Below are 25,246 nucleotides of genomic sequence, written 5' to 3'. Positions count from 1 at the left end.
GTTCCCCGCTCTTCTCTGCCCAGCCCACTGCGACGTCCAGGTAGGTTGGCGTCGTTGCCCACCACCCACCCAGTCCCGAGTCCACCGCCGGTCCAGCATCATCGAGGGCGCAGGAGGAAGAGACCCAGCTGGACGCACAGGCTTCTGGGACTCATCCTACTTCCTTCGCCCCGCACCCCTCGACCGGGCTGAAGGGCCAAAGGTTGGGGCTGGGAGAGCGACTGGAGCCCTGACTTCTGGAATGTGGTTAAGTGTTAACTAATCCGCTCTGGGCCAGGACACTGGGCAGCTGTACGCCCGGTTCCACAGCCCTGGAGGAGCCGAAGCCGGAGAGGAGAGGGTACACAGGGTGGGGAGACGCGTAGCCCCGAGCCGGGGACAAAGGTCGATCGTCAGTTTCTCCGGCCCGATCGTTTGCACCGGGTAGGATGGACTGAATGGGAGGGTGCGCGCAGCCTGTGGGGTGGCGCTGGAGAGTCCAGCTCACCTGCTGCGGCTGACCCGCCCTAACCTGGTTTCCGGAGGGCGGGGCATACGGGGCGGGGCGGGGCGATTCGGGGGCGGGGCGCGTTGGGGCGGAGCGTGCCGCCGCAGACGTCAGGGGACTCGCCGCGCGAGGCCGCGGTCCGGCGCTCTGCCCGTGGGCTCGGCCGGGGCTGCCGCCAGCGTGCGGGCCGCGCCGGGCATGTCCTAGGCGGCGGCCCCGCCCAGCGCTCGGCCGGCCAGGCGGAGTGCCGGGCTGGGTCGGGCCGCGGGTCTGGCGGGAGCACAGGTAGGACGCAGGAGGGGCCGCGCCGGCCCTGCGCTCACAGCGGCTGGGCCTCCAGCGTGGCACCTGCGCGCACCAGGGCCACACGGGAGCGGGGCGGGCCTAGACAAAGGCGGCGGCGAGGAGGGCGCTGGGCGAGGGTGCCTGGCTTACCTGGCCGGGCCAGTGCCCGCCGCCGCCGATGCTGCCCAGGTCTGTGCGCGCTTGGGAGGGGCCGCCTGGCACCGGCGACAAGGCCTGGCCCCGCGCATGTCTGCTCGGCCTGCCAAGCGGGTAGACCTGGGCGCCGGGTCCCCGCCCGGGCACGGCCAGAGCTGATTCAGGAGACAACGCCGCTCCCTCCCCCTCTGGGCCTGGCGCGCCCGCCCGCCTCCCGGCCTCCTCCCGACTGCCCGACTCCCCCCTCCTTCCCGGTCCCTCCTTCCGTCTGCCTTCCTTCTCTCCTTTTCCTTTTCCACCACGGTCTCCCTGCTTACCCTGCCTCCTCTGGGCCTGTCGGCGGCCAGGAGGGGACCTCGTTCTGTCTGCTCCTTTCAGCCACTGTGCTGCCCCCTGCCTTCTTCTGTTCTTCAGCATCCGCATCGTCACCTCCTCCTTCACCTTCGGGTGGTGGCTCTTCTGGCTGACGCGGCTGAGGGGACAAGTTTGGGGTGTTTATTTTTCTCCCTCCTAGCAACGATGGCCGGTCCAACCCAGCCCAAACCTCTTCCAGCAAACCCTGGCTCCGAAGCCTTTCCAAGTTGGACTGGCAGTGGCAGTGGTCACCTAATGACCAGAGTCTGGGGTTTGGCCTCCCCCTCCTTTGAGGGAGTCCCTATGACTGCTGTCCATGCTGAGATGGCAGCAGGTGATGTCAAGAGTGGCTGGGTGGGGCTGGGAGGCTCAATGACCCTCTGGGGCTCCCTCGACAGCCTGACACCTTTGCTGGTCGGATTAGGTCTTTCTGGGAGTTAGGGCTATGGAGACCCCCATGGGGTCTGTGTCGTGGGGGCTGCAAGGGTATTGAAATCTCACTCCTTTACTCTCTGCCCCTTTAGGAGCTAGACCCTAAGGAAGGGAGGGCGGAGTTGGGTAGGGGGTGTGTTCCTAACCACCTGGAGCTATTTTCTACTGAGGCAGGATTTTTTCCCATCTTCCTTCTGCTTCTTGATGGAGTGCTATAGGATGCTTGGTCACTTGGGCCTTCACAGATGGGCAGAGCCCCGTGTTTTTGCCTGCTGCTTACCCTGAAGGGAACTGAGACCTGGGTGAGCAGCCCTGTGTTGAGGCCTCTGGGCTGACTACTGGACATTGCAGGACAAGGCCTGGGCCCTGTGATCAGTGTGACCTCTCGTATGTGTGTGTTCATATTTCCCAGAGAGATGAGGGAGGGCCTTATATGGCTGGCTGTTCCTGCCTCAGTGATGGCTCCCACCTGACGAGCCCTGTGCAGGACCCAGAGTCTTTCTGTGCTCCCTTGCCTCTCTAAGTTCAAACTCTTGAACGCTGGGGCTCTGCCTTCACCTCTGTTCCCCAGGGTGGCCGCTCCTGTCTATCCCACATTGCTGCCTTACCCCTTGATGAGTCTTCCACTTGCTTAGTTGTTCCTGCTATTTCTCAGTCTCCTGACTGCCAGCTATTTCCTTATGAAGTGTGTGTGTGAGTGTGTGTAAGTGTGTGTGTGTGTGTGTGTGTGTGTGTGTGTGTATTTTAAGGCACAAGGGTTCACATCCAGGGCCAGACACCCACCTACAAGCACTATGCCACTGAGCTACACCCCCGTCATTCTACTTGTTCTTCACAATATAATCTAGACTGTGATGCACTGGGCCCCAGGAGCTCTGGACTGCCCTCTTGGACTATTATGCCAAAACCATACGGGTATGATAACAGTGTCACACAGAGCCACTGCCCAGACCCATGCTTGAGACCATGCTCTGCTCTCGAAGCTAATTTCCTGTGTGTGAATTTTCATGTTGTGCCAGGCCCTGTAGCGATGGAGCCGGTGCTGTGCTCCGAGGACTTCTTCCTCACCCCAGGATTTGAAGAGTGGCCTGCTGGGGGGAAGCAGACCCTCTGATACATCCTGGAGACTTCAGTGGGCTGGATACTCCCGAGGAACTATTTCTCAGGGTTCACTTGGACTTGTGGATCTGTCCTTGGGCAGTATGACTAGAGTCACCTAAAGAGAAAAAGGATGCAACGTATGGAGGACAAAACAGATGCTGAGACCTTGGCTATGAGTCTTTAAAGGAGCAGGTCTTTGCTGCCTTTGGGCATATCCAGGAGACCAAAGTCCAGGCTGGGGAGCCCCACTGTTGACCCTTTCCCTGCAGGGCCAGGCAGGCCTCCTCAGTGCCAAGATGAGTGTCACATCATGGTTCCTGGTGAGCAGCAGTGGCACCCGCCACCGGCTCCCACGCGAGCTCATCTTCGTGGGGCGTGATGAATGTGAGCTCATGTTGCAGGTGAGTGGGGGCTTCTTACATTTGGGAAGGTGGTTCGGGGACATCAAAGATAGGAAGAGACCCCTCACCACCTGGGCCCTAGACCCACAGGTGGGCATGAGCAGGGGTGTGAGGGAATGTTCACGGACCTGGGCTTTTGCTCCTTCGTGTCAGACCTGTTTCTGACAAGAAAGCACTTAGTGCTAGGGCTCTGGGCAGGGTGAGAAGGTCCCCTGTGCTGATGACGAGAGAAGGTACTGAGGTGGGTCATTTGTGTCCTTATTGCTTAGCCATAGGGGTAGCCTAAGGGCTGTCCTGGAGGTCTTGTTCCCAAATGTGTCCAGATGTGTCACAGTGCTGGTGACCTTTTTATGTGCCTTAACAAGATGGGTCCCCTCATTGGGCTATAAAGGGTGATATGGCTGGGCCACCTAGGATTCAGAGCCTGAGTTGGGTTCTTGGGGCTTATGCATCTGGCTTGGGGACCAAGAGAGGGATGGTATGCTGACCTACAAGGTCCATTCTGGTTTGGGGGTACAGTGGGCTCCCTGCAGTTCTGAACTGCTTCTACTCCAGCATAGAGTATGTGACCCTAACCTCAAGCCTTGGGCTCCATGTCCTTTTGGGACCCTTAGAAGGAAGTGAATGTCTCAGTGAGTTCATCTGGTCCAATTAAGGGGTCTGCTCAGGTACAGAGCAGCTGCCTAGTGCCCCTGGAGTGCTTACTCCTAGATGGGTCTTGTACTTGAGTTCCCATGTACAGTAGGCCACACCGCACACTCCTAGGAGGTGTGAGGTTCCTAAGAGTGGACTGAGCTTGAGCTGAGCACAGACAGCTGGACAGCACCTGTCCAAGGCTAGCTCAGCCCAGTCCCTGTGCTGCTTTCTGGGTGTTTTTGTTGGAACTGGTCCCTAGCAGTATGGTGTTAAGAGGTGGTGACATAAGGGTCCTCATGCATGGGAGAGGCCTGTCTTAGGTTTCTGTTACAATCTAAACCATCACTAAAGGCAACTTGGGGAGGAAAGGGTTTGTTTCACCTTACAGTTTATACTCTATCTAAAGGAATAACCCAGAGGCAGGAAAGATTGAAGTAGGGGCTGTGGAGGAACGCTGCTTTCTGGCTTGGATAGCTTCTGGTCTGGGTGCCCCTGCATTTCTGCGCTCCCTTGCCCTGAGGGATGTGATCATTTATGGGAGGGTGTCTCTCTTTTACCTACAGAAGCTGAAGCTTGGGAGGTCATGCAGGTATATAATGGGGAGAAGCTGAATCTCTTCTAGCACCCCTGCAGTAGACTTTGCCCCTTCCCTGCCCTGCTGGCCCTTGTCTCTCACCCTCTTGGCTGCCTGGTGACCAGAGGATTTACATACCATTTGTACCTTCCCTGACTCAGCATCTGAGCTCCCTACTGCTGCTCTGGGACCTTTCAAGTAGCCGAGGCTTGTCATCATCTGTTCACTCTATCTACATCTCTGCCAGGGGCCACCCCCACCATTGCCGCCATTCCCTACCCTACACTGGAGCCTCCAGAGTTCTCCAGCCCCACTCCACACCATCCCTTGCTCTTCGGGGTCTGATTCTACATCCACTTTTCCTATTCGTTCTTCCCATTTCTTCTATCACAGCCCTTGCCACCCCAGCCAGCTCCTGTTCACTTCAGCTCTTGGACAGTCTTCCTGTGGGTCCTCCCCTCTGGTGTCCACTCAGCCAGCTCCCGCTCTATGCCAGCACACACACGCATCCTTGGCCCGCCAAAGCAATGCACCCTGCTTCAAGCCCTATGTGGGGAGAAATGTGAGGAGTCGCTACTGTGTGTGGGATTGGAGGACCTAGGACTGGCCAGACCCGTCAGCATGAGTGCAGAGCAGTGAGAGGGGAGGTGTCAGCGGGGTGTAGAAAGGACCTCTGTCTGAGGAACTGGAAGGGCCACTGTAGAGAGGGGAGGCTGTGGGAGGACAGAGGGGCAGCTAGTGGAGTCGGACAGCCCCAGCAGGGTCGCAGCTGCTTAAGAGAGATGTGTCTGACTTGGATCAAGTCAGGCAGAGAGGCCAGATGAATCTTGTTTTGTGTTCTGGGGCAGAGCCATCAACAATAGCCACATGCCATCAATGTGCTATGCTCTCCAGGGCCTGCTGTTTATTCAACACAGTATTCCCAGTGCAGGCCTGCCTGGCACAGAGCCAGCCATTAACTACATGTTGTATCATGCAAATGTGAGCACGGGCATACACATGTGTACATACATGAGGTGTCTGCAGGTGTTTATTGTGTATGTTATGTATGACATATGTTTGTACCCCTATATCCTATTAGCTGATGTAGAACTGGCTTCTGCCTCCACCTAGTCTGTTCTTTGGCTGTCCTTGGTTATGTGTGACATCCTAACCCAGAAAGCACATCCCACAGCCAAGCAGTCTCAGAGGCCCTGTGCACATAGCAAGTTCGGCCAGCTGCAGTGGGTACCTATAGTTCTGCTATGCTTATACTGGAGATGAGCTGGCAGGAAGTCATTCCCAGAGGTCTGGGTGTGACCACTGCTAGGGTCAGCACAGCCAGGACAGGGCTCTACCCATGAAGGGTGCCAGGCTTGAACTTTAGAAACCTATCATTTTAACATTTTAAGTAAGCACAGGCCGTTGACCTTCCTTTAGCATGTGCCTAGTATTCTCTGGGCACTTCGATTGTCCACTCTCTGTCTGCAGCCAGCTCTGAGTGCTGGTCCAGAGCTTCATCTCCTGGCTGGGCATGTGGGTGCAGCTAGGCTGTAGGTTTTGGTGATAGGAGATTTTTGGTTAGGGGTGGCAAGGAAGCAACTGCATACCTACCCTCTCTAAGAGATACTTATCAGGAGGGACAGTCCTAGGAGTTGGTGGGCTTCCAAACCTACTGAGTGGGGGCTCATGGGAACCCTGTGTCAATTCAGAGGTGAGGGTAGGAGTAATACTGTGGGAAGAGAAAGGGTGGATGCATCATGAGGGCTGGAGCCAGGCTAGGTGGGAGGTAGTATGGCTAGAGCCTGACCTGGCAGGGAAAGGGAGATGTGAGAGCCCTCAGGGCTTTGGGGCTCTGGATATGCAAGCCCAGGGGGCTCAGGAAATTACTCCGGACTGGGCAAGGTTGGATGATGGCAAGGACTGTCAGGCGAAAATGAGGAGAGACCATGTTTGGATGTAGACTGAAATCTGTTGATATTTGTTGAAATCTGTTGATGGCACCTAGAAGAGTGCACCCCTAGGAATGGCCAGAGACATGCTGGGTGGGAATTCCAGGGAGGATCCTGGAGAGCAGAAAGGGCTGAAGTGACCAGAGCTCTTAAGCGTGAGTGGAGGAGGTGGTCATCAGGTTCAGAGTATGTGACGCTGCAGGCAAGAGGTTCTCCAGCCTGGAAGGGTCAGTTTGCAGCACATCTGTCAATCAAAGCTACCATCCCATTCCTCTCAGGTCCCCAGAGCCTTCGGCTTTCTTGGACCATACCCACATCCCCACCCTTCCTGGACCTCAGCCCCCAGTCTGTGCTTCCTGAAGCAGCGGTCTCCCTTGCCCCAGAGCCTTTGTGCTACTAGGGACAGAGAGGTGATGGCCCGTGCACAGAGCTAGGTACAGGCCAGGGTTTGGTGAGAAGGTGAAATGGCATCTGGCCTGGTCCTTGAGCTGTGCCATCCAGGGCCAGAGAAAGAAGGAGGTATCTGTGGGTGCAGCTATAGACAGAGAATTTGGACCAGCTCAAGATGGGCCCTGGGGATGAAGCTCACCATCTCAAGGTCAACGGCACACTCTGTCAGAGACTTGTAGCTTTGGGAAGAGGTGAGCAAGACAGGCTTGGGGACATCACAGTGAGACATGGAGCAGACTGAATCTTAACCTGGATGTCCCTAGCAGAAATGTGGGCTGCTCTGAAGGAGGGAGCTAAAGGATGACAATCCCTGGACATTGTCCTCCTTGTGTCCCACTCACTTCCAGGAAGAACTGAGGGTCCTGCAGGATGAGGTGTGGTCCTTTCTTGCCCCCCAGAACCCACCTCACTACAGCCCATCATCATGGACAAGCTGGTCAGTCACCTTGGGGCTGCAGTGTTTGCTCCCCAGGTGGCAGTGGCTGTAGGGCATAGATGCTGGGCTATGGACCACCTGGAACTCCAGCTGCAGCCCTGTCTTTAGGACCTCCCCTGGTATCTCCCCTGAGGCTGGAGATAGTCTCCTCTGCCAGGCTGGATGGCTAGCAGTAGGGGTGGGCTGGGCCAGAGCCCATGACCATCCTCTCCCCTGTCTTTGCTATGTGCCTGGCCCTGGAGGGGTGCTCACCTTGAGTGGATTAATTATTGTTGGAGGCAGGACAGGATGATGGTACCTGGAAAGAAGAGGGGCTGGGCTGTAGTAGGGCAACTTGAGAGGCCCCGAGTGAGCAACTGGAGGGGCATGCGCCCTGATTTATGAGCTGAGAAACCCACACCCTCATATGTCCTCTGTCAGCCACGGGGTTGTCTTGCACCAAAGGCTCTCACCAGTGTACTCTGGAGGTGGACCTTGTTTTTGGAGGCACTGCCTGGGCCATGTTTCATCTGAGCTCAGCGGCTTCCCTGAGTTGCTTGAGTCTATTGTCCTCTCTTAGGCTGAGCTCCTCCAGGCAGGGAAGGGGGCCAGCCAGACACCACCGCTCCTAGCAGTGCAGGTCATAGTGTGGTATGGGGACGGAGACAAGCTCTGGTGCTAGGTGCTAAGATAGCCAGCCTTGTAGACTGGGTGGCGTGGACCACGCTGACAGTGCCTGAGCCGGTACCATGACCCTGTTCCAGCCTACATCTTGGGGGTAGCATCTGGTGTTCAGCCATGTGAAGAGTTGGGTGACTAACCTTGGGAAAGGTCCTGTGCAGGTTTGTGGTCAGTAAGGGTGAGACTACCTTGGAGTATAGGTACTACATTTATGTTGAAGTTAGTGCCTCAAGCCTTGCTGGGGTGGGGCAGTGGAAGCTGGATGGGGGAACCAAGTGGCAAATGAGTACTATTGGAGGTGAATGTGCCTATCACACAGGCTTTGGATGCTCCTGTGAGCTGCGCCAGGGTGCAGCCCACTGTCCCCTTTCCTTCTGGCCCAAGTGGAACTAGGCTGGCCTCCCTACCTGCCATTGGCAGGGAACAGCCTGTTTCAGATGACCAGAGGGTTTCTGTGCCCTCCCACCCTGACCTAGGAGCCAGTGCCTTGCACTGGGAACGGGGTGCTGAGGAGGGTGTTTTTGGAAGGAGAGGCTGATTTGGCAGAGAGGATGGAGTGGCCCTGGTACCTTGCACAACCCTGTGGCTTTCTGTGGCAGCTAGGTGGCTTTGACTGTACACTGGGGAGCTCGGGCTTTGAGGCCTATGGGTGTTGGTATAGGCATTGACATGGGAGACCTGACCCTGGGATGGGGCATCTGAGGACCACTGTCCATTTCCTGTAGTCCCGCAGTGTGGACAAGCAACATGCTGTCATCAACTACGACCAGGACCGTGATGAACACTGGGTGAAGGACCTGGGCAGTCTCAATGGGGTGAGTGTACTGGGTTCGTGGTCCCACCCAAACTCTGATTGCTTCCTTCCCTCCAGTTCCTCAGCTCTACAGGGCAGAGCTCTGCTGGGCTAGGGAAGTACAAAGCTAGGAAATGAGATGTGCCCAGCCCCACTGGGAGTGCGAGTCCTTCTGCTCACTGAATGTGACTAGGGAAGGAGGGCGGTTTTGACTACAGGTGAGAGGAGCTGGTAGGAGGATAGGGATGGCCTCTCTGGGGCTTCGTGTGGCTGTCCTATGTAGACATGTCATTCTACATTTGTTAGACACTGACCTTTTCTGCTTGTGCAGTCCTGAACAGGTGTCCACAGCCACCTCAGTATGCCTTGCCTACACGGTGTAACCTGGGCCTTCAGCTCCCTGGTCTCCCTGTCAGATAATGCAGCCCTTCCTGCAGGGCCTGCCACACACTGGGCTTTGGGGGAATCCCTAGGGCATCTGGCCCCAGTCCCAATCAGGGTTTTCCACCTGGGTCCCTGCAGGGTGTGTTACCTGAAAGGGGTACTCAGTTGTCCCTAGGACAGTGAGCCAGAAGTGCAGGAAGGCAAGGAGGATCTACTTAGGCCTCCTCTTCTCCTTTCTTCCCTAGACATTTGTGAATGATGTGCGCATCCCCGACCAGAAGTACATCACACTGAAGCTCAATGACGTCATCCGCTTTGGCTATGATATCCTTCTCTACTTTGCATCCTCAGGACCAAGGCCACAGTGGCTCTGCTGTCTTAAAGCAGATTAGGGGATTTCTTAATCATAGCCGAGGCTCTCAGGCTTAGAGGTTACCTGGGACTGGGCTTCCTCTGGTATTCTGTGAGACTCCAGCCCCTGCTACCTGTCTGCATGCTCAGCTTAAAGTTACAGAGGGTCTACGGCGCAAACCAGCACTCTTCAGAACCCAGAGTCCTGGTTGACCTTGAATTCTAAAGCCAGGACCTTCTGTGCTCTTTAGTATGGTGGGGCATGATTGATCCTCCCCGATTAGGGCCCTTTTCCCACCTCCAGGAGTATTTGAGTCCACCTACTCACCGCTGATGACAACAGTGCTGGCCTCCATACTCCAACCACAGGCCGTTCCTGCTCCTCCTGTTCGTGTTCTCCTTAACTTACAGCTACATTCCAACATGTACGTGCTAGAGCGTGTGCAGCACCGTGTTCCGGAGGAGGCACTCAAGGTCAGTGTCAAGCAGGCCCAAGGACTCGGAAAGCCCCACGTTGGGACCTCTGGCTGTCAGGGCTCAGCCCCATAGCCTGCCATTCTCTGCTCAGACATAGCCCCCAGGTTCCAGAGCCACCCTTTGTTGGCTGCAGGTGCCATGAATCAGTGCTGCTTGGCCTGTCCTGCTGGATGGCCCGGTCCACAGATGAAAAGTAGTCATTACCCTCAGGCTTCTGTAGCCGCAGATGGTGGGCCAGCTGGGGAGGGCACAGTCACGGGGAGACTGGGTAGTTGGTCTACTGGAACAGATGAGGATTTCTGAGCCTATAAGATATGGCCTTGGACCTTCTAAGTCAGGTAGGGGATGGGATGTGGAGTCTTGGCTGGGGAGATAGCCCTTCATGCTGAGCTGGGGAGCAAGAATGTAGGTGGGGCACTGGGATCACCTAATGGAAGGCCAGGACCACTGGGAGGAGAGTGTACTACCAGTGAGCCAAGCAGAGTGGAAAGCCAGACCACACTTCTTCCTTGGGCCCTGGACCCTCTGGGTTGGTGTCTTTGAGAGCACTAAGGTCACATCAGTTGGAGTCTGATCCAGGCAGTTAGGGTCCAGGGGGCTATGGCAGGCCAATGTTTTTTTGTCTATATGGGTCATGGAGGTTGAGCTCTCATGTGAACCGTCTCTCTTTACCCGGTTTCCCAAAGGAATTTGTGAAGTGAGGGGCCACATAGCTAGGCCCCTGAGTGGCTCACCTTCCCAAGGGCCTGCTTCAAGTGGACCTGGGGGATGATGGTCTCTAAGACTGCTCTTGTGATCCTTGCTTGCTCTCTTCCTTCCAGAGAAGCGAACTTCAGCTCTCTCCCTAGGTCTGTGAGCTAGAGGATCTTCCACAGGCCTAGACCTCTCAGCTGCCCACCAGATAGACTAGTCTTAGGTTCTTTCTGTTCTTTTGGAGGAGAGGCGGGGCTGCCTGGGATGTTTCCCAAGGCTGATATGCTACCCCCCACCCTGTGTGCTTGTCCACAGCACGAGAAGTACACCAGCCAGCTGCAGGTGAGTGTCAAGACCTCTGCACCCAAGAGGGGTGAGGCCCTGCCAGAACACACGCCCTACTGTGAGTCCTCACAACCCAGACCAGAGAAAGGGGACCGAAGACATGGAGCAGGTAGGCCATGGGTGTGGGGACCAGGATGGATAGGGGAGGGCAAAATGCAGAGTCACCCAACGCCTGTGTTTCCATTTCCTGTCTCCTATTGCCCCTCTGTATACCGTCTTCGCCTGTTTTATTTCCCATGTGACTTCTCTCCCCAACTTGCACTCCCAGCTTACAGCAAAGCTCAGTAGTCAAGGCCCAGGTCTGCTTAACCCTGGACTTGTGCCCACTTTTCTCAGGTCCTGGGAGTCTCCAACAGTTGAATGATTATCAGATGGCCACCCTTGTGGTCTGCATCAGGACAGAGACAGGCAGGTCTAAATTGCCTAGACAGGATTCTGGGCCTGATTCTGCAGATCACATGGCCACTGGGGTTAGGGTGGGTAGTTGAGTGCGAGGTACATTTGGGGCCGAGTGCAAAGGTGTGCAGTGGTACGCAGGTCTCTGTGGGCACGGGATAGCATAGCATAGTAACAGGAGGTGTAAGTCCTGCCTGGGTGAGCAGTGGTACGTAGGTCTCGGTGGGCGCGGGATAGCATAGCATAGTAACAGGAGGTGTAAGTCCTGCCTGGGTGAGCAGTGGTACGTAGGTCTCGGTGGGCGCAGGATAGCATAGCATAGTAACAGGAGGTGTAAGTCCTGCCTGGGTGTGCAGTGGTAGCTGGACAAGTATTTCCAGAAAGCCAAGGTTCATACTCTTCCTGCATTAGGAAGGTCACCTTGCTGCCCAGCTGTAACCAACATCTGTGCTCTGTGGGTCAGCCCATGTACCCACATGTGGTGTCGTGAACTGCTGGTACATGGCTGGGGTGCAGGTGTGCCCTGAACAGTGAGCCATCTGCCTCTGGAGCCTGACCCGTGCTTGTCTTTGGGAAGACTACTGGGAACTGGGCAGGTTTCCAGAAAGTCATCTGACCTGTTCAGAGCACCTGTCAGTGTCCAGGCTGTGCATAGACACAGCTGGTGACAATGGCTTGGAGCTGTCTCTGAGGTTATAGCAGGTGCAGTCAATTGGGCAAGTAGGTTTCTCAGTCCTACAAAGCAGACACAGCACTTCGGGAGACCCAAGATAGGCTTGGAGCCAACAGCTTAGAGAGCACTGCTCAGTGGCAGACACATACTGCTTCAAGGGCCCCTGCATACAGCACTGGGTAGAAAATGAGGTCCTTAGGCAGTGGTCAGGGCGACAAGAGGAGAGAGGAGTGGGTGGTGGAATAGGTCGGTGCATATGGCGTACCACATAGTGAAGCCAATCTCTGTATAAGGAATGCATGGTGATTTTGTAAGAGTCCCTTGAGGAGAAGGAGACATGTACAAAATACAAAGGTATATTCTCCATTCCACAGGGACTCTCGTTGACTGTCAGGTAACTTCAGACCCTCTTGCTGCCTGCTAGTGTGAACAGCTGGGCCGGTAACCAGGGCTCTGTTGGCTGTTGGACCCAGCAGAAATCCAAAGGGCTTATGGAGATAGGACTGTTTGTAATCAGAGCCAACACCCTGCCCTGGGGCATTGGAGTTTGCTCTTGCCCAAATAGGAGCTAAAAACCTAGATTCATGGGAGGTACCGTGTTAACCTAGACAAGGATCCAAACTTTAAAATAAACTCACCAAAATGTCACGCTAGCTACTCAGACGGTGGTGGTCTTCAGCTCCAGGAGCATCCATGGCAGCAGAGCCATTTCTAGAACCTTACAAGAGGCTGGACCTGGTTTATGGACTCTTGTTGCCCTGTATACTGTAAGGCAGAGGGTGCAGCCTCCTTCCCCCAGGACTATGGACTGTGGGACTGTAGGATAAGCCTTCCTTCATTACTTTGAGAGATGTTCAGGTAGGGCCAGTGGTCATCTTTGCCCATAGATGTAGAAACAGGCCCAGAGTGGTCAACAACTGGCCAGGGACTTGAGGAGCTGCAGATCCCAGCTGGGAGGTGAGACTAGGGCCTGGTCCACAGATGGGCCCTGTTCCAGATCTTCATGTTGGGAACCAACTGTAGCCTGAGTTCTGAACTCTCACCTCCAGAGGCAGTACCTTACCGCACACCGCTGTACGGGCAGCCCTCTTGGTGGGGTGAGGACGACAGTGCCACTCCACCTGAAGACCGGCACCAGGAGGAGCCCTACCCAGGTGAGTCTCAGTGCCCTGGCTAGGACTGGGTGGAAGGGTGGCAGGTGGGTTTTAAAGGGCTTGGCCTGAGGACCCCTCCCTACAGAGCGTCCCAAGGACCTGGCACAGCAAAATGGTGAATTAGAGAGCTGCCGTGCTTCTGCTGAGCCTCCAGACTACTCGTTTAGACGTGAGCCCAGCTACTTCGAGATCCCCACAAAGGAAGCCCCACAACCACCACAGCTCCCTGAGGTGCCAACACAGGAAGTGCCCACCAAAGACCAGGAGGCAAGTGGTGGTGGGATGGCCCCTGTGGTACAGAGCCATGCCTCCTTCACCATTGAGTTTGATGACTGTAGCCCAGGCAAGGTGAAGATCAAAGACCACATCACTAAGTTCTCCCTGCGCCAGCGGCGGCCCCCCAGCAAGGAGGCCACACCTGTGGAGATGGTCTCAGCCGAAACCAAGGTGGCTGACTGGCTGGTGCAGAATGACCCAAGCTTGCTGCGCCGGGATGGCCCAGGGGATGACCGTCATAGCACCAAAAGTGATCTTCCTATCCACACCCGAACTCTCAAGGGTAAGTACCTGCTGGCACCTGGCTGTCCTGGAATTCGTTCTGTAGACCAGAGTGGCCTTAAACTCAGAGATCCGCCTGCCTCTCCCTCCTGAGTTCTGGGATTAAAGGCGTGCGCCACCACTACTTGGCTGGGCAAGTTCTTAAGCTAGGAGGTGTCGCCTGTCCTTACACATTCACCGTATCAGTGAGGGCCCAGGTGGTTTAGCTGATTTTCATTTTCCAGTGAATTGGCCAAGAACCACCTGCCTGGTCTTGGGGGCAGTGTCTAGTGTCTTCTACATCAGCAAGCCACATGTGCTAGGTTTCCAGTGGTGCAGGACTTCCTTCCCCATGCAGTCAGTGTGGATCCATTCCCCAGGGGTAGTGAGGCTCCCCGCGCTGCTCACTGTATGCTGATGAGTAGGGGTTTTCTCAGGCCACAAGCATGAGGATGGCACACAGAGCGACTCAGAGGACCCTTTGGCCAAGGCTGCTTCAGTGTCTGGAGCCCCAACAGAAGCCAGTGGGGAGCAGGTGCGGCTGCAGAGGCAGATCAAGAGGGACCCCCAAGAGTTGCTGCACAACCAGCAGGCCTTTGTCATCGAGTTCTTTGATGAGGACACTCCCCGCAAGAAACGCTCGCAGTCCTTCACACACACCCCACCTGTAGAGCCCAAGGCCGACAAGCGCAGGGGCACTGGGGCTACTGACAGAGAGCGTCCTGGTGTCATGGTCCGCACAGCAGGCAGCAGCTCAGGACCACAGAGGGCCAGCTCACTCAAGCGAGAGAAGACTGAGGAGCGGTTGGGCAACACTTCTCCCATCCCCCGTGCCTCCATGCGCCCCTTTGGCAGTGTGGGGCGCCGCTCCCGCCTGGCCCAGGACTTCATGGCCCAGTGTATGCGGGACAGTTCCCCAGCCACCAGACCTGGCCCTGAAAAGACACCTCCAGTACTGCCTGCCCCTTTGACACCCCGTGGGGCCAGCCCTGTGACCCCCTCAACCACTCCACCACCTCCCACTGACCCCCAGCTGACCAAGGCACGTAGACAGGAGGAGGATGACAGCCTTAGCGATGCAGGTACCTACACTATTGAGACAGAGGCTCAAGACAGAGAAGTAGAGGAGGCTCGGAAGATGATCGACCAGGTATGGTATATGCCATATACCCCTATGGCGGCTTGTGGGGCAGGAAGGGACTCCAGGGCTGATGATGGTCGTGTTGGGGAACTAGATGTTAGCCTGCTGCTATCAATTATGTGTCTAGTCCAGCTGGGCAAGAGGACTCGGAAGTAGGAGGGCCCCCTGATTCTGCCTCTTACCTTGTCAGAATAGGTCCTGTTTCCTACCCACCATGCCCAGCTGAATAGTTGGGACCACATCTGGATAGAAGTAGAGATCCAGGCACCTCTGACCCTTGATACTGTCTTCTTTTGGCAGGTTTTTGGGGTATTTGAATCCCCTGAACTCTCTAGGGTGTCCTCAGCTACCTTCCGCCCAGTCATCAGAGGTGACAAAGATGAATCCAGTGATGGGGGTGTGGCCCAGCGGATGGCTTTGCTGCAAGAGTTTGCTTCCCGAACACCGGGCGTTTCCCCTCAGATGGAGCAGCAGGTATGAGGCTGGGTGGTCAAGGTAGAAAAGGGCCACAGCTGCGCACCTGGGACTGAGTCCTGATAGACTGATGAAGCTGACCAGTTGGTGATAACATTGGGGTTACACAGGCCTAGGAAAAGCCACAGACCCTCCTGGCTGCTTTTGAAGAGGGTGTTGCCTCTGGCAAGTATAGTGTGAGTGTGTCTCTTCTAGTGCCTGGCCTCTGTTCTGGGATTGTGCCTCCCGTTCTGTGGATATAGTTTCTTGCCCTTCTCCCTGCAGAGTCTCTTGGTCCCAGGCTCCCCTGGAGGTCAGAAGTGGATTTCCCGATGGGCTAGCCTAGCTGACAGCTACTCAGATGCTGGTTTGGCAGGTATGTGAGCCCAGAGTTGTTGTAAAGGGTTGGGGCCATACCAAGGTAGCCTCAGGTACTGACCATAGACATAGTTTGCCTCAGCCTGTGCCTGGAAGAGGGTTGGGTCTCTGTGTGTATGTGGGGCCTGCAGGTCTGTAGCCATTCTAACTGCACTGGCCTTGTGCTTTGCAGAGGATGGCACTGGACGAAGAACCGGAGAGCCTGAGGGGGCCCTGCCTGTGCGCACTCGGCGACTGCTCCCTCAGTTGCCTAGTGATAGGGCTGACAGCCCTGCAGGCCTTGAAGCTGCTAGGCGGAGTGGCCCAGGTCCACCAGAGCTGGGCAGTGAGCAGACTAGTCGCCTTATAAGCCAGGAAGATCTGGACCCTGATAGCCTCAGTGATGCCAGCGGATCAGATGGCGGCCGAGGCCCAGAACCAGGCCCAGAACGACAGGAGGAGTTAGCATGGGCCAGGGGTCGGCGCTCACCACGGGCCCCTGGGGAACTAGCCCCCACGTCTTTTTTCATCGGTGATCAGAATGGGGAGGCCACCTTCCCCAAGAAGTCATTTGTGGCTCCTGAAGAGGTGGATGGTGCTGGACGGGTGGTCCAGACCAGCCCTTCAGCAAGGGATGGCCTTTACGTCAGTGCCAATGGGAGGATGGTGGTCCAGTTGCGCAGTGGTCGGTCCCCAGAGCCTGACCCGGCTCCACCCAAAGAGGCTCTGGCCTTTGCCCGGCAAGAGAGCTTCACCAAGGAGCCAACCAGCGGCCCCCCAGCACCTGGAAAGCTCCCCCACATTTCTAGCCACCCACTCCTACAAGACTTGGCTGCAACCCGGGCCTCACGCATGGATTTCCACACGCAGGACACCCACCTGATCTTGAAGGAGACTGAGACAGCCCTGGCTGCCCTGGAGGCCCGACTACGCTCCAAGTCTACAGATGAATGTGAGGGGGGCAGCACCCCCAGGCCTCCAGAGGACTCCCTGTCTGGGGATTCAGATGTGGACACAGCCAGCACCATTAGTTTGCTCAGTGGCAAGAATGGACCCAGCCCAACAACCCCCCAGACTCCAGGGCCACAGAAGGAGAGCCTGCTGTCTCCACCAGCAGCAGTCGACCCAGGGGGTGCTACCCAGGGCAGTGCCCGAGATCGGCTGTCAGAGAAGCAGCATCGCCCACCAGGCCCTGCGGACTTGGGCCATGGAGAGCCATCAAGGCGCCTGGCTATGCGGCGTAGCCATGGGTCTCGAGGGTCCCTGGACTGGCCCGAAGAGGAGCGAGGCTCTGGCCTAGCCCAGCTGCCCAGTTCTAATCATGAGACCCCTGAGGCCATTGGGACAGGTCGACCAGCACCTCGCCGGAAACCAGTGGCTCCTCCACCATCCCCAGCTGCCAGGGAGGAGCAAAGCCGCAGCTCCACCACTGCTCAGAAGGTGCAGCAGGCACTGACCCGCTCCAACAGCCTGTCCACCCCAAGGCCCACCAGGGCCTCCCGACTCAGGCGGGCCCGTTTGGGGGATGCCTCGGACACCGAGGCTGTGGATGGTGAACGAGGGACTGCAGCCAACCCTGAGCCAGCGAATCGACCAGCCCCTGAGCAGGCCAAGAAACTGACACGTTTGGACATCCTGGCCATGCCCCGGAAGCGGGCTGGCTCCTTCACAGGACCCAGTGATTCTGAGACAGCCCCGGCCCGCACTGGCTTCTCTGGCCGCAGTGCTGAGCTCTACAGCACCAGTCGTAAGCCCACGATAGCCGAGGCCCGAGCTGCTGCCAGGAAGGCCACTGCTACTGCTGCCAACACGGGCCCCCGCCAACCCTTTAGCAGGGCCCGCCCGGGCAGTGCCAGATACTCCTCCAGTGAGTGGGGTAATGGGTCGTGGGATGGTGGTTGGGCAGGATGGTCAGCAGCAGCTGAGTCCCTGAGTAAATGTGCACACACATGTGCACTGGCCAGGTGTGCACATGGTTCCTGTGTGGCAGAAGACCCTCCCCAGGGTGCCTCCCATCACCCCAGTGGCCTCAGTGCCTGGGCCTTGAGTTTGGCACTGCCACTTTTGGTATCTCTAGGGTAGTACTTCTGATGACTGTGTAGTGGCCCAAGTTGCCCACTTGTGAACCCGAAGAGGACTCTCCCAAAGTTCTCTGCTTCCTGTCCCCTGTACTCCTGCAGCTGTGAAGCCCAGGGAAGGGTATCTATCGAGTGGGAGCTTTCCTGGCATCCTTTGAACGGCCACAGAGCCCCTGGCCTGAGAGGGCTGTGCCAGTCCACATGCACAGTGACCTTGGCCCCATCCCCTGAGCTGCGTGTGTACAGTAAGAGGGACAGACTACCGCAGTGCTGGAGCGGCTGATGTTCTGTCCATGTAGCCTCTCTCCCACCCATTGAGGAAGCTATGCCATGCCCCAGTGGATTGAGTGGATTGGTTTGGGCCAAGGTGCCTCCACCCCACCCCTTGGCTTTGCTCTTCCTGGCTGGCTGGCTCTACTTATCCCCTCTGCCTTCCAGCATCTCCTCATAGACCTCTGCCTGTTGGGCCCACTGGGTAGGGACACTGTGGCTGCCTTGATTAAGGACCTCTACTTGGCAGAAACTGCTGTCCCTAACCTGCCAACACTGCTTAGCATGCAGGCCCCATGTACCCTTCATCCAAAGTGTGTTTGCTATCAAAAGTGCTTGGGGCTCAAAACAGCCCTGAGCCAAGGAGCCTAAGATCCTACCCAGGCAGCCATACCTGAGGATGAGGCTGATTAAGACCGTAGGAACCTGGCATGGACCTCACCCCCCTCTGTGATCCAGCTATGCAGTACCATAGCTGGTCCTTATGTGTGTCTTACCTCATTTTCTGCCCTTTCCTGGTACCCAAGGACCAGCTCTCATCTCACCAGGCATAGGCATCTGCCCCGACCCCTCCTAGCCCCCTGGATGCTGCACTGGTCACAGGAGTGCCTAGTCCCTGACCCTGCATGTCCTCTGGGCTGGTGGTGCTTCTGCTGGAGGTTCTGGTATCAGCTGTGATACAGCATATCCTTCAGCACAGGGCCCTCATCCTGAGGGACCCTGGGGCTGCCAGGGCACTGAGTGTTCTCTGTTCTGTTCTTGCCTCTGAAACCAACCCACTCACTCAAGATACACGGCGGCGGCAGCAGGGTTCGGATTACACGTCCACCTCCGAGGAGGAGTATGGGTCCCACCACAGCTCCCCTAAACACACACGCTCCCATACCTCAACAGCCACGCAGACCCCAAGGGCCAGCAACTCTGCCAGGGCTCGTTCCCAGGCCCCAGGCCCCCGGGACACAGACGATGATGAGGAAGAGCCTGACCCTTACGGCTTCATTGTGCAGACAGCAGAGATCGCAGAGATTGCTAGGTGAGTGATCAGGCCACAGAGTCCCCTCGGCTGAGAGCTGAGCTGGGCTCCTGACCCTGAGTAGGCATGGAGATTGGTGGGTGGTGGGTAGGTGAGGGTGGTGACCCTGAGTAGGCATGGAGATTGGTGGGTGGTGGGTAGTGAGGGGGGATGGGTAGATGGACAAATGGGTGATAAAAGTGGGTGGATGAGTGAATGAGTGGGTGCAGGGATGGGTGAGTTGGTCACTAGGTGGTAGCTCAGTAGATAAGTAGATAATTTGGATAGATGGATGGGTAGGTGGATGGGCGGGTGTCTGTCTAGGAGGGTAGGGAACTTTAAGTTCAACTAGCTAGTGTGACCACAGTTTGTATTCTAAATAAATTCCTCACATGGTCATTTCCTGGGTATGTTCTGGGAGAAGTGTGCAGGCATGGATCTAGTTGAGCTATGGCCAGTGCCCTAGTGACCAGGCAGGTCCTGAAAGGTAGATGACCCCTAGCACCTATGTGGACATCAGGTTTTGTTGAAGATGCTGAACTTGAGGGCTTTTGAGTCACTGAGAAGTGACCAGAAACAGGAGAGTGACCTGTGTGGGAATGGGGACAGTTACTGTAATCTCATAGACAGTGGCTGAGGCCATGGTGGAATGAGGGGACAGGGTAAGAGAGATGGGTTGAAGAAGCAGAAGGGGCCTCCTGAGAAGCAGGTGTGGCCTGTAGGATGATGTATGGCCCTTGGGTGAGAAGCAAAGGGACAGGGGCTCCCCAGGTCTCAGCCTAGTGTAAGGAGAAACAAGAAAAGACATGACCCTTGTGGGATTCTCAAGTTCTAGCATTCCAGACTACTGGGCCCAGGAGATGGGTACAGTGTGCCTCTGTAGAGAACGGGGCCTAACAGTGGCAACATGGGTGGAAGTGGCAGAGGGCTTGGAAATTTGGTGTCACAGGGGCATGCTTCTGTGTTCTTGATTTCAGAGCCAAGGGACCAGTGAGGGGCCTGGGCAGCCCAGTTGGGGGACCATGAGGGTCAAGTGTGGCAGTGGCCCCGAGGCAGCTGGGGCCAGATCTCTGGCCAGGGTGCAGGTCCTAGGTAGACCCATGAGGATGCCATAGGGTACCCCGAGTCTGGTGCTGGGGGTTCAAGTGAATGGACATTGGTGGTGATGAGCCTGAAGAACATCTGAAGCAAGAGACAGGCCATAGGACTTTAGGGGCTCAGGAGCTTGGGTAGACTCGGGCAGCACGCTCAGGGAGTTGCTGCTGCCTCCCTTGTTTTCTATCTTCTGGCTTCCCAGAAACCTCACTGGGACAAGCCTAGGACTCTTGTCAGCATAGAGATGTGTGTTCCCCCAAGGTGTGGATCAGAACTTAGCTCTCAGCCATATTGGAAGAGCCACAAGGTCCCTCTACCCATCTCTGACCCTTGGAGTCAGAAGCCCCATATGCTAGCTCTGGTGGTCTCCACCCACTCCTCCCTGCCTTCATTTCGCCGAGGTGGTATCCATACCTTCTGTGGCTGGATTGTATCCATGCTGAGAGGGCCCAGCAGCCACCATATCTCGTTCCAGTGTGCAGGGGGAAGAGACAGTTTGGGGGATTCTTGCTCACTCTTCTTGCTGATCCTCCCCAGGCCCAGCTCTGACAGGCCCAGGCCTTTACCCAGCACTGCCTCAGACAGTGAGGTTGTGCTCCCCCTAGTTGAGTATGCATTGGGGCTTGTGGGTCCACCACCCAGAGAACCTCTAGCAGGGCTCATTTCTTACTGCCGGCACAGGCTGAGCCAGACACTGGTGAAGGATGTGGCCATTCTGGCCAGGGAGATTCATGACGTGGCAGGGGATGGGGACACACTGGGCTCACCAGGACCTACTCGCAGCCCATCTCTTGGAAGTGTGCCCAGCACCCCTGCCTCAACCATTTCAGCCCGTGAAGAGGTGAGTCCCAGCCTTCTCAGGTGCATATGCTGGGGGGGGGGGGAGTGTTTGTCTACCAGGGTGGAGGTCTCACCTTGTGCTTCTGGACTTGAGGTGATAAGGTCCTCTGGGCTCCCTACAGAGTCCCTGAGAGCCTGTGGTGTGGAAATTAGTCCTCATGCTAACTGTCTACTTCCAAGGGAGTGGGTGTTGGGAGGGATCTTGAGCAGATGGGGCCTGGGGTTTGTTTTACCTCTTGACCATTTGGAGCAGTGAAGGGGTTCTCTCTACCCTCTGGTGGTTCCTCTGCATCAGACAGCCAATAGTGCCTGGCTGTATTCTCTGCAGCTGGTACAGCGCATTCCAGAGGCCAGCCTCAACTTCCAGAAGGTGCCGCCTGGCTCCATGAACTCTTACAACTTGGATCAGAACATGAACGACAGCCGTGAGGATGCCCTGGCCAATAAGACAAGGCCACGGAACCGTGAGGAGGCACGGTGCCCCTCCCATACTGTGTAGCTGCGGTTTGGGGCATGCACTGGACAGTGTGTCTGGATTGTAGGATGGAGGCTGGCTAGCTGGGGGGGCTGGGGGATAGGTCTGCAGCCATACTAATGCCCAGGTCCTTCTAGGTGATCTTTGATAATCTGATGCTCAACCCGGTGTCCCAGCTGTCACATGCCATTCGTGAAAACACAGAGCATCTTGCTGAGAAGATGAAGTAAGTGAGAAGTCCCTGGGTGCAGTACCAACAGGGTTCCTTGTGCTGGACCTAGTATCAGTATCCGAATGTGCAGCCTAATAGGGCCACACTTTAGTGGCCTGTTCCTGCATGCCTACACTGCTCCCTGAGGTTGGGACCCTCTCTTCCTCTCTCCAGTTTGCATCCCTATCCCAGCCGCCCCTACCTGACTTCTTACCGTGAGCATTAGGTAGCTAGTTGTGTTCCTGCTCTGGGCTGTAGTTTCCCTCTTAACTCCAGCAAGGGATGACATCAACTTCACTATGGCAAGAGAGGTCTGGGAAGGTACCATCCTGTGTTCTCTGTCTCTGTCCTTGTCCCTGCTCCCCTCCCAGGATCCTCTTCCAGAATACAGGCCGGGCGTGGGAGGACCTAGAAGCCAGAATCAACGCTGAGAATGAAGTGCCCATCCTGAAGACATCCAACAAGGTGAGAGACAGCAGGACCCTGTCCTCGGGCCTGGCTCCCCAGCCAGGTGGCCTTGCTGAGCTGTCTGGACCATAACCTCAGTCTTGCTCCAAGTCCATGAGGATGCTATGAGGCCCTTGCATGTTCTTACTGTAGCCTACCTTCTCTCTGTCCTTCCCAGGAAATCAGCTCCATCTTGAAGGAACTAAGACGTGTGCAGAAGCAGCTGGAAGGTGGGTGTGGCCCAGACCTAGGGCAGCAACGGCAGCCTTGGGCTTGTGTCCAGATTCTCAATGGCCTGGCACTTTGCTCTCTTCCAGTCATCAATGCCATCGTGGATCCCAGCGTGAACCTGGATCTGCTCATGGGAAACAGGGCTCCTGCAGTGTCGGTTCAGCCAGGGCTTGGGAAAGCCCGGCCAGCAGCCCAGAGCTCAGCCTCGCCTGCCTCAGTGGACACCTTGCTGCCAGCCCTGCCCCTCAGGAGCTTCCCACAACGGGCAAACTGCGGGCCCCCTGGCCTCCCGGAGCCTGCCTTTCTTCCTGATGCGGAGAGGTTCCTGATCTAACGTGTGGGACAGGCAAGGCCAGCCTTCTTCTGCGTGTGTCCTGTGCCTGCCTGTGCATCTCGCAGCCCACCTGCCTGGCTGCAGGCAGTTCTCTGTGAAAACCCCATATGTGCCATAACCCCATGGACGGGTGCCCTCAGGCCCCGCCTCAGCCAGCACACCAACCACTTCATCCAGCCCATGGCTACCCCACCTTCACAGGCCTCCTAGCCTAGCCCCTGGGGCGTCCATTGCCCAGGGCCAGCCCTTGAGGCCACATATTCACCTCCTCTCCGTCACTTTTGTTTTTGTCCTTAGCTTTAAAGGAAAGAGTACTCTGCCCCATTGCAGGACTCTACCAGGCCTGACTTAGGTGCAGCTCCAGCCTGAGAGACCCTGTCTATCCCTGTGTGCTGACTTGAGGCCAGACAGAGAAAGGGGCTGGACCCTTGGGCCAGTCAGTGCCAAACACAGAAGCTGGATGGGCTTGGCATGTCCCCAAACTGTCCAGAAAGGAGGCTACTTGCTTTGTGGCTCCTGTCTGAGTCCATGGCTGTAGCTGCTGCAGAGTCCATCAGCCTGGGCTCACGGAGGTGTTTGGGGCAGGAACCCCATGGCTCTAAGCCTTTGGTGCCAATACAACTGCCAAACCCACTGAGTTTGGGTACTGTCCCTGCAAGTCCTCCTGAATGGATTCATCCCAACTAGGGACCCTGGGCTTCCGTACAATGGGACTGGGTGTAGCTGGGTGGGCCAACAGCCCCTTTGGTTGTGGTGAGTGCTTTACTGGAGTAGCAGAAAAAGATTTGGAAGCTCCTGGCTTTGTGCTCTAAACTGTGTACCCCTGTCGTCGCAGATGCTGTGGGCACATAGTGGTAACTTCAGGAGGCCCCTGTGGCCTGGTCCTCTGTGGGCCTGGCAGGGACAGGCCCACTACTGGTTATGCTTTCTCAGGATTTGTTCGGCTGGGGCCTGCCAGGTGAGCAGAGTGTGGCTGCCCGGCTGCTGCCCTTGCTGATGTTTCTGGAGGCACTAAGCCAAAGAGCCCGTTGGCTGGGATGGGATGGGAGCGTCCCATATCAACCAGGCTGGCATGGGTGTGCTCTAGGCCCTGCTGGATGTGTGTGTGGGTGTTGCTCCTGATCAGGACCTATCTGCTGGGGGAGAGGTAGCTGCGGTGGGAGACCCAGAGCCCTCAGGGGTAGCATGGGTCTCTCTGTTTACACTTAGCTGATAGAGTGTCATGCATGGGTCCTGTGTGCCTCTGCCCAGCCCACCTGATGTTTACGTGTGTTTTAGAGCCTGCCGTTTGTCTGGAGGAGGTGCCAGCCCAGCCTGTTGGCTGCTCCCCCGCATGTCCCACACATTGCCCACAGCCTGCTCCCATAGTAAATGGCTGTCCTGCCTCCCACCCCTGGTCATCACTGTACAATTTTATTTTTAATGCACAAATTGGTGTTCCTCCTCACATTTAGTTCCTTCATCCCTCCAGCCTTCGACCTGGCGTTGGTATCCTAATTGCCTGGCTTCTTGAAGGTATCTCTGTACATTGTTCTCAGGTGGTCTTGTGGATGTCTTTCAGAAAATGGTTATTTTATATGATTTGTCATGAAATTCGTTCTAATAAATCATTCTTCCACGTGGCAGCACACTAGCGTCTACCACCTTAGCTCTCTGGGGATATGGTGTTGGGGTGGCTACGTTGCCTTGGCTCAAGGAGTCTCTGTGAGCTCAAGACACTAATAGCAGCAGGTGTGGTAGCATGCGCTTTTGATCTGAGAACTTAGTAGGCAGTGACCTCTGTCAGTCTGAGAGTAGTCAGAGCTGCACAGAAAGACTCGTATGTATGTATATGTGTGTATGTATGTATGTGTGTATGTGTGTGTATATGTGTGTATGTATGTATGTGTATGTATGTATGTGTGTATGTATGTATAGGTGTGTATGTGTGTGTATGTATGTATGTATGTATATGTGTGTATGTATGTGTATGTGTGTATGTATGTATAGGTGTGTGTGTATGTATGTGTGTGTATGTGTGTATGCATTTTAAAAACTTATCCTTTCATACAATAATTCCTACTGCAACCTCCCCCCACTCCTCCCATTACCCCCCTCCCCACCTGCCTTCTCCCCCAGATCCACTGCTCCTCCATTTCCCTTCAGAATAGAGCAAGCTTCCCAGGGATATCAACCAAACATGACATAACAAGATGCAATAAGACTAGACACAAACCCTTATATCAAGGCTGGACCAGGCAACCGGGTAGGAGAAAAAGGGTCCCAAGAGCAGGCAAGAGAGTCAGACACCTCCCACTCCCTTTGTCCCATAAAATCCCAAGCCAAACAACCATGATATGTATACAAAGGATCTGGTACAGACCCACGCAGGCCTCTGGGCTTCAGTCTCTGAGCTTCTATTAGCTCTGCTTAGTTGATTCTGTGGTTCTCATGGTGTCCTTGACCCCTCTGGCTCCTACAGTTCCTCCTTCCCCTCTTCTGCAGGTTCCCCAAGCCCTGCCTAATGTTTGGCTGTGGTGTCTGTATCTGCTGCTGGAGGAAGCCTCTGATGACTGGGCTGGGTTCCCGTCTATGTGCACAGCAGAATATCATTAGG

The 25,246-nt window shown here is 56.1% G+C and overlaps 1 protein-coding gene across 2 annotated transcripts; it reads left to right on the top strand.

Annotated features, from left to right (window-relative positions):
• Positions 1 to 584: 584 nt before the first annotated feature.
• Positions 585 to 24,275, top strand: Cep170b (centrosomal protein 170B). Of its 2 annotated transcripts, none has more exons than XM_041633115.1 (19): positions 585 to 772; positions 3,085 to 3,216; positions 8,629 to 8,718; positions 9,326 to 9,404; positions 9,847 to 9,905; positions 10,917 to 11,055; positions 13,065 to 13,169; positions 13,255 to 13,728; positions 14,144 to 14,856; positions 15,148 to 15,321; positions 15,586 to 15,676; positions 15,851 to 17,524; positions 18,900 to 19,038; positions 20,794 to 20,953; positions 21,281 to 21,424; positions 21,565 to 21,653; positions 22,010 to 22,103; positions 22,264 to 22,315; positions 22,403 to 24,275. In XM_041633115.1, exons 2-19 carry the CDS (start codon positions 3,112 to 3,114, stop codon positions 22,648 to 22,650), a joined length of 4,629 nt encoding a protein of 1,542 aa, XP_041489049.1. In that variant the 5' UTR covers positions 585 to 772; positions 3,085 to 3,111; the 3' UTR covers positions 22,651 to 24,275. The 2 variants fall into 2 exon arrangements, with proteins under 2 accessions (XP_041489049.1, XP_041489048.1); XM_041633114.1 differs by having other exon boundaries at positions 18,795 to 19,038.
• Positions 24,276 to 25,246: the final 971 nt, after the last annotated feature.

Source organism: Microtus oregoni, unplaced genomic scaffold (genome assembly GCF_018167655.1).
Source record: "Microtus oregoni isolate MIOR12 unplaced genomic scaffold, Mior012 000043F_ref0000047, whole genome shotgun sequence".
Classification (NCBI taxonomy): Eukaryota; Metazoa; Chordata; class Mammalia; order Rodentia; family Cricetidae; genus Microtus; species Microtus oregoni.
The sequence above is the reverse complement of the archived record's forward strand: the minus strand, read 5'-3'. Positions and strand labels throughout refer to the sequence as shown.

What these genes read in the sequence shown, in the direction of transcription:
- Cep170b (XM_041633114.1), top strand. Translation starts at nt 3,112, where the DNA reads ATGAGTGTCACATCATGGTTCCTGGTGAGCAGCAGTGGCACCCGCCAC. An exon ending in CCAGGAGGAGCCCTACCCAG is followed by an intron (nt 13,170 to 13,254) that starts GTGAGTCTCAGT and finishes CCCTCCCTACAG; the next exon opens with AGCGTCCCAAGGACCTGGCA. An exon ending in CATCTTGCTGAGAAGATGAA is followed by an intron (nt 21,654 to 22,009) that starts GTAAGTGAGAAG and finishes CTCCCCTCCCAG; the next exon opens with GATCCTCTTCCAGAATACAG.